General features: G+C 31.4%; 1 protein-coding gene across 2 annotated transcripts in view; it reads right to left on the bottom strand.

Annotated features, from left to right (window-relative positions):
- The window catches only part of LOC106478146 (calcium-activated potassium channel slowpoke-like), a 96,160-nt gene that overhangs the window by 54,273 nt on the left and 32,721 nt on the right, over nt 1-9,166 (bottom strand). For both annotated transcript variants that reach the window (XM_022381680.1, XM_022381681.1), the window contains exons 7-10: nt 4,651-4,818; nt 2,788-2,879; nt 1,140-1,250; nt 654-759 (exon numbers count right to left, since the gene is read on the bottom strand). In XM_022381680.1, the coding sequence (XP_022237388.1) occupies nt 654-759; nt 1,140-1,250; nt 2,788-2,879; nt 4,651-4,818 (477 nt within the window). The remainder of the gene's footprint in view (nt 1-653; nt 760-1,139; nt 1,251-2,787; nt 2,880-4,650; nt 4,819-9,166) is intronic.

Here is a 9,166-nt window from a genome sequence, read left to right as displayed (position 1 = left end):
TATATATATATATATATATATATATATATACACACACACATACATACATAGACGAAAATGCAACTTAAAAATGAATAGCGCATGAATAATTAAGGCAATTCATTACTGGAGCTAGAAACGCTGCTGTTCCTTATCCTTGCAAAAGGTAAAAGCTTTAACTAATAAAAATTAAACATTTGCTGCAAAAATTAGTTCTTTATTTGCTAAGGTTTCTGTTACATAGGATAAAACGAACTTTACTTATTCATAATGTACTTAGTGTAAACCATACATGATCACAATGTTTTTATCCAATATGCGTGAGTAATATGGTGGGCAAATTCATTGTTTTAAACAGACAAATTGCTTTAAACAAAAAACTTTAGAAGTATTGCTTTTACTCGCCTTATATACGGATCTAATATAAATCAAACAGAGCATGTTGTGACGTATAGTTAATCCATAACTTCTTGCCTTGGTTATACTATTTACAACTATCTTTATCTTACGCGCACATATTTTCTGTGAGAATATAGCAAGCAAACGAGCATTTCAAGAACAACAATACATAAATATTTATTATAACAAGCTTTAATATTACAAGTTTAGAATTGGTAGATTTATTTGTGTTTAAGTAACATTTCAAAAACCAATAAATATTCTTGTTTACTTACTTTTACTCGTTGTAAATCGATAGGATTCATAACCGTGCCTTGAAAGAACTCCACTGTGGTGAAGTGCCTTTTTATCAGACCTTCGAGCTCCAAATCTGGTGGTTTTCTTAAGTTATTAAAGTAGAAAAATAAAGAGTAAAGTACACTTTCGTTTATCTCTAACCAACGCAAATTAGAGAAAATTAAAATAACACTTTTTTTTTCTTGCAGATTTATTCCGTGTATTCTATCTCAAAGTCAAAGATCAAAGTATAAAATCTATAATTATCACAGAAAATTAAATATTTCAGATAATATTCCAAAGCAGCATGTATTAAGCAGACGTAATGAAATACTAACACATAAGTAATGGTAGCTTTAGTATTATAGAATAATTAAAATACAGATGACATTCGTATAAACAATGTTGAAAACTAATAAAAAAAAATCAATACAATTTCTACGATTCAATTAATTATGCAGCTGAACATTAAAAAAATTAAATACCTGTGTAAAAAGACAACTTCCACATCCACATCTTCACGATCTTCGTGAAGAAAATCTTTGAGAAAGTGGGAAACCGATTCATAGGTAATGTGACCACATACGACGATGTGCCTTTAAGTTACGAAAAAATAAATGATTAAGAAGACAAAATGGCTGGGAAATATTAGATGTAAAACATGGCCTTCACTCAATTGACTTCTTACATTATACGAACTATATGCGTTTGTGTCACGCGAGTACTTAATGTGCTTACGAAATATGACCAATATAAATTATCAGTATAACTTTGTAAAGCCTTGAGCTTTTTTGTTTTCTCGATACAGGTGAAACAATTGAATTTACCTTGGCCAATCGGGTTGTAGACTGTTTTCCATGAATTCCAGTCAAAGCACGTTTATTGGTGTTGGGTTTAAGTAGTTCTGAGAAAAAAGTATCTGTATAATTTTTATAATAATATAAAATATTCTAGAGCATTAGAAGTTTTCCATACTGTGGTTCGCGTACTGGTGACTGGTGGTGGGGGCTTTAGGCGAGAGAGCCCAAAAATAACGACGGAAGAAATATACTCAAATATACTCGAGAGCTAACTGCGCTATCCGTCCCTAATTTAGCAGTGAAAGACTAGGGGGAAGGCAGCTAGTCATCCCTACCCACCGCCAAATCTTGGACTGCTCTTTTACCAACGAATAATGGGATTGACTGTAACTTTATCACGCCCCCACGGCTGAAAGGGTGAGCATGTTTGGTGGGACGAGTTTTCGAACCCGCGACGCTCAGATTGCGAGTCAAGCGCCCTAACCACCTGGCCATGCCGGGTAAAATTAGGCTATCTGCTGTGTCCGTCATGGGGAATCGAACCCCCGGATGTTAGCGTAGTAAGACCGTAAACTTACTGCTGTCCCACCGAGGGACCGAAACAGAAGAATAGAAGACCACGATAACCTAACAAAACCATCACTTTGATCTCAAAGCATTTTGTTTTTGCTCTCGTATTTACTCACTCCTTAGAAGTATTTTTTTCATTAAAAATTTAAAAACAGGTAAAGAAAATGTCGATTTTGTTGTTATCACTTGCGAAAAGTATTTTAATGTGAAGCGGGGCGCAACGGTAACTTTGCGCCGTTATTTAAAGTTTGGAAAACGCTGCTGTAAGAGGTTTGTTTGAATGTTTTGGTGTTTCACTTGGAAAAGGAAATTTTAGGTGTAGAAATACGATTGATAAAATGAAATAGTTTGCTTTATTAGAGAAAAAACAAAACTATGGAAATCATTGAAAGTTTTCGATACAAGATCTAAAATGTTTATGAAAATAATAAGTTTATTTTTTGCATTTAAAAATATTAGTATTTTTCAATTATCTTAATTTAATTTCAGTTTTAAAGTTCTGAATAAAGATTGTCGATTATTTTAAATTTCTCATCATTTAAAAGTTTAATATATATATTCGATGATTATAAGAATTAGCTCTTCCTATAAACGTGCCAAAGACACAAAATTAGGATTCGTTGATTTTCGTGAATTTTTGGCGAACCTCAACAGCACGTTGTATATTAGGGTTAGATCATTTATCTAAAAAGTGAACATGCTAAAGAGGTTGATAGGCAAATCCAGCAGGAGCAGGAGTAAGACAAAATTATAATAACATTACCTTCTTCCTCTTTCGGATTTAAATGTTCCACCATACTTTGGTCGAGAGCCAATCAGGTCGATGATTTCCGGAATACAGCTAGCAAATACTGCCTACATTTGAGCGAATGGCGATCACATGACGTGCACAAAACAGATGTCAGGTTGTGCAGACAGAGATAAACCACACATAAGCAAAGAAGCGAAGAAAAGTGGAAGAGAAATAACGTTTTAGCTCAAAGAGATCATTAGCAACCCATATAATGGCAAAACAGATTTGAACATTTTCACACTCCACTAGCTCTGATCCCAGAAATATACTAACAGTTAACAGCTACCCAAAAGTATCCCTATCATATTTGAATTTGCAAGTAAAAAGCAAATAAATATGAAAAAATCAGAAGTATGATAGAAACATTTGGCAGACGTATTACTCAGTTAATGGCATGTAACATCACACAGGCAGCTAAGTAGTAAATCGTGTAGACTAACCAGTTAAAGCTAACGAAACAAAAACATAATGTTCAATATGCTCATACTGGAGAAAATTTGAAATCTTAACATTACATTTACACAATAATAATTCTTGAGCAAAGTGAACCAGTAGGTCCAAATAAAGCAAACTTCCACCACACACGGTTGCTAATAACTGGCTAGTCTGCACTCAGATATATAGAAAATACAGTAAATGTACCAGTTTTTGACTTTACTGGTACACCCTCTAGCGCCACAAAACAAGAGCATGCCAAACTAAGACGGAAAGGTTGGGCGGTGTCTACCTTTTCCCATGCTCTCGTCTGTATTCACCACCATATTTGTGTCTAGTCCCAACTAATTCTAGAATTTTTGGAATGCAACTGGCAAAGACGGCCTATGAGAATAAGAAAAAAAAAGATAACAAATAATGAAAATAATTTCAAGCATCATTCACGGAACCCTATGTTTCACAAGCTGAATTAACTAGTACATTCAGGGACTAGTATTAAGTTGACTAGAAAGCCCACAAAAAAAAGCTTAAGAAAGATTTAGAAAAAAATATGTAAAACTTATAAAAAGGTAGGAGTTCGAAATATAAAGAAAATTTCATATAATTAGAAGAAGATTATCAAGGAAATTTCATGCTGATAATAAACTAAAACTAATTCTGGTTAGGAGTATGGTAATTAAATTAATGATAGAATATATGTGTGCAAAAATATTAACTCTGTGCAAGAGTAAAATAAAGTAACTGAAGTGTTGCATACGAATTTTAAGCCAAGTTTGTTGAAAAGTAGGGATTCTCGAGCAATAAATGACCAAAAAAATTCATAAAATGGTTGAGAAGTGCTTGTAAGCCGTAAAAAATTATTGGCTTCATAAAAAAATACTTAAAACCTGTGATTATGGCAATAATCAAACATATTAAAAAAAAAAACTATTGAGCCCAATCATTTCCTATCAGACTAAAGCGTAAAACTAATTCATTAAGGCCGAGAAAAGACATGTAACAAAATGAAGATAACAAATTTTATGTTCCAAAAATAAATTCACATTTTAACTACAAAACAACAACATTAACTATTAAACGAGAAATTTGTGATAGAACCGGAAATTGAAAAAGCTTTTTTATTTATACCTAAGCAAAAAACTTCCCTGCATTATAAATATATATATATATATATATATATATAATATGTAAATATTTTAGATTAACTTTTTAGTTCAAAGTTATATCGAATACATTATGTAACAATTATAATTTCTAAGGGATAAATAGCAAACAATAAACAATGCTTGAAGAAGTATTACAGTATTAAGTTCTATATACCATACAGTAAAATCTAATTTGGTAAATTAAACTTTCTTTTTTTGAATAATTTGCAGCAAATGTCATTTGTTTACTTACCAAACCTACTAAGATGAAGAACACGATGAACGCCCTTCCTAGTGTCGTTTTACAGAAGATATCACCGTAGCCCACAGTGGACATCGTGACAATAAGAAAGTAGACACATTCCCAATAGGATAGATTGTGGGCATTGTCAAAGTCTAGAGGATCACCAGAGTTCTCTAACTGCAAAATAGATATATTGTTATTTACTATTATTTCGCACCCCCCCCAGTGGCACAGCGGTATGTCTGTGGACTTCCAACGGTAGAATCCGGGTTTCGATACCCGTGGCGGGTAGAGCACAGATAGCCCATTGTGTAGCTTTGTGCTTAATTACAAACAAGCAAACTATTATTTCATAAGTGTTGTGGTCTTCTCAGTTTTATACGGCAGATTTCACTCTGTATATACTTGCTGATAAGTAGAACAATAATATATCCTCAGCTCAGTTATACTAATATTTATTATATATTATATTATATTTATTTAACTTCATATCAACTTGATGAACAGCATGTTCTTATTTATAGAAACTTAGACTTCGTTTGAGATGAACAGATGATTCGAACGTTTCTAAATTCTTGATATATCAGATGTTTTTACACTCACTATTACATGGTTAGTGTTATTTTTTATATTTTGAAATAAAGAATATTATTGAAAATCCACATCACTTATTTTTAAATCCCAGGTAACTATTGACAATCCAACTAGAAACGTAAATATAGCTACTATAAGCTTTTATTTGTTTATTCCATTTTCATTTTCTGTTCATATATATACATACGTGTAACGTAGACACATACATATATTTGAATAGTGTGTGTATAATATACGTGTATGTCTTGCATGAGCGGTGGTTGTATCTGAATAATGATTTCTATTGATGTAGTTGTATATGCATCTGCAGTGTTTAGTACAGAAGTCTTTAACAACGTATTTACACCTTTTTTCTCCCCACGACACATAACTACATCAAACATATACGTCTTAAATAAGATGATCTAACTGTTTTTATTATTTTTCTTTAGGTTGTGAATAGTTAAAAGCAGTAGGCTTTAAATATAACTTATTTAATTCTATTTCTAATAGTTAAAAGAAGTAGGCTTTACATATAACTTATTTAATTCTATTTCTAACAGTTAAAAGCAGTAGGCTTTAAATATAACTTATTTAATTCTATTTCTAACAGTTGAAAGAAGTAGGCTTTAAATATAACTTATTTAATTATATTTCTAATGCATCTGAATGATAAGCTCTTTTTTTGGTGCCTTTATCTTGTCTTATTTCCTACTCATCCCCTGCATGAACAAAGTCAGACACATTTCCTTCTTCACAATAGGTTTTTTCATCACGAAACCAAACGCTTTTTTAAATTTAGTGTTATGTTTTTCACTACAATTAAGAGGAACTAAGCATTTGATTTTGGATTGACCACGTATGTATATAAACACGAAAAGGTTAAAAATATGGAAAGTTGTAACATTTCCTTAAATAAATCCAACTCTGCACGTAAGCTAAAACTGACTTCTTTTATTATTTCATTCTCAAAGCACATGTGTGCTTTGCAGTTTTAAAAAATCTAAACCGTATAACCTTCCTTTTAATGCATAGATTCCTGCATTTTTCAGAGATCGAAAAAATATAGAAATTATTCCTCCTGTTGCAGCATGAAACACATTTAATTGATATTTTTAGGAAGGAATAAATGTCGTTATTGAAAATACATTCTTGTTAGAAGTTTTATTTTCATTCAGACCAGTTCTATAAGTTCATCGAACACAAAGAAGTATCTTATTAAGGTTTAAAGTATCATTTTCTATAATAGCTGTCGATCACTGAAATAATCAGTTGGCATTATTTATCAATTTATTCTTCCTTTGAACACCAAGCGAGTGTAATAAATATTCAACTTTAGGTTTCTTATAGAATACAACAGAAGAGGCCTAACTTTGTTCTGATTTCCATAAAAACACTTTAAATGTACAAAACAAGATTACAATTATTATTTGTTAATAAAACTTTACCGTGTTTTAAACAGGTCTCTCAATTAAAGTTTAGTGGACTTTTTGTATTCATAAACCTAATGTTTTTCAATAGTACGTATTTAGTTTTTAGCTAGGAAAAATTAAAAGTTTTAAAAAACAATAAATTGTATACAAATGTGTCGTGTTCGTCATATATCATTATCAATTTTTCGATGATGAAAGAAAATTTGCATTTCAGTATTTACGTGATAATTAATATATTACCTCCTTTTTTCAGTATTTACGTGGTAATTAATATATTACCTCCTTTTTTCTGAAAATAAGTAAAAAGTCTACCAAAGGCTGTATGTATATATATATATATATCCGGATTTGTCCGGATTTCACAAGTTTTTCTTTAATCGTTCTTCTAATATTAATTATAGCCTATAGTTAGTTTGGATATACCTTAAGTACTATGTGCACTAGAATAGACCCTCATGTTAATTTTAATCTTGCCTTATGATTCTAAGATACGATCTAGACCTTCACATTATATCTGACTTTTACACATCCATGATGTAATCGCACGCACGTGAAAGAAACTTAAAGGATGTATATTCAACTACATTGAAATATATTTCATCGTTACTGCCATAATGTTCTTAGAATATTATTCCCGAAACTGTCATGACCATTCAATTTATAAAAAAAATCGTCACCACTAGAATATTTTGCACGAGATGAAAATTGTAAGGATAGTGAAAGTTGATAAGAGACATGCTTTTTATTTCCGCCACCGAAGGTTGACGGAGGTTATGTTTTCATTCGTGTGTGTTCGTTTGTCAGCAAGGTTTCTCAAAAACGGCTGAATAGATTTGGACGGAAGTTGGTGTACATTTGGACTATGATCCAACTTAGAAGTGGTTAGTTTTTGGAGGGTCTAGGTCAAAGGTCAAAGTCACAGTAACGTCACGAAAAAAAAAATCTCTATCTGCTCACACAAACCTGTATAAAAAACAAAATAACAAATGATTTATTGTAACACCCTTCGAGTACCATATTCTAGCTGATTTGTTGTTATCGTAAATATTAGATAGTGCTGTCATCTAAAGCAGTGTTTCTCAACCACTGGTCCGTCACAAGCACCTTGCAAGTACGGGGGATTTCACGAAGACAAACAAACAAATAAAAACTGACAGAACATCCATATGTAAATCTTAATGGTTTTTGTTGTACTTGCATTTTAGTGGTTCGCGGCAGTTGCAGGAGGCAATGAGTCGGCTTCTAGTATCGAGAAATGCTGATCTGCTCGTTCTCTAAATTATGACTTTGTCCTATCTTTGTTTCTTATGTTATTTTGTATTTATAATATATATTATTATATTCATGATTTTCGACTAAAAATATTTCTTTTTTCTATTGTGGAGTTATTTGGAATGTTACATACAACTACCACATTCGAACAGTGTTATGTTAATCATAGCAGATGACGAAGGTATTTGCCCAAAATGTTGTGTAGTTTGATATATATGTTTTTGTATATGTGTGATGTCAATCTTCGATTGAGTCTCTGAATGCATGACACTATAGTACTAAAGATAATATTACATTATACGACAGAATACGTTTACAAATGTGATCAAGAGGTAGGAATAGATCTTCTAATAATAAATAAATAAATTAAGGGAATAAACTACAAAAAGTAAATCAATTAAAAACATAGAAAAGTTCCATAGATAATACAAGTTAATACGAGCGTTGAGAGTTCTATTAGTATTATAAATTATGCGAGAAATATATATACTGATTCCAAGTTTATGGATTCAACTCTTAAAGATTATACCAATTAATTAGATCAACCAACCTTGTAATGTTAATAAAAATAAAGCAAGAAATAAAGTTGTTTCCCTAAATAATATCGATTTACGCTAAAGATTATATCAGTCGGTGTAAAAGGTGGTTATTTCCAAAATAAAACCCGCGAATACGATAGGTCATCCACACAAAATAATACTGATTAAAATATGAAGAGAAACATATCTTATGAGATTATACTAAGTTTGAGATCATGTGCAAAGGGAAAACCTTAGATGTATATCTTCTTTTGTTTGTTTATTTTCTTTGTTGTTAAGCAAAAATAATTTATACAATGAGTTATCTGTGCTGTGCTCATCACGAGTATCTAAACCCAGTTTTTAGCGGTGTGAGCACTCAGACTTGCCGTTGAGCTACTGAGAGGGGAGGGGCGAAATTGGGTAAAAAGCACATTGTTGTATAATGTTTATTTAAATATAAATGCGAATAATAACTTTGAAGAGGATCCCACAAATTTAGATAATTATCAAGTTAAAGATCTCAAACATGTCAACGGAAAACAAAAATTAACAGGCAAGAATACTCTGTGTAATTATTAAAAAATTTTTCGTTATTTAATGTAAGTGTGATTGAAGGGATTTCTGATAGAAGGTAAACATTACAATCGCCTACTGAGTAAGAGCTGAACTAGTTCGTTTACCTTTTAATAAAAATTACAAAAAAGTTTGTTTGTTTGTTTGTTTTGG

The sequence above is a fragment of the Limulus polyphemus genome, unplaced genomic scaffold (assembly GCF_000517525.1).
Source record: "Limulus polyphemus unplaced genomic scaffold, Limulus_polyphemus-2.1.2 Scaffold185, whole genome shotgun sequence".
NCBI classification, from domain to species: Eukaryota; Metazoa; Arthropoda; class Merostomata; order Xiphosura; family Limulidae; genus Limulus; species Limulus polyphemus.
This window is presented reverse-complemented; position numbering and strand designations above follow the sequence as displayed.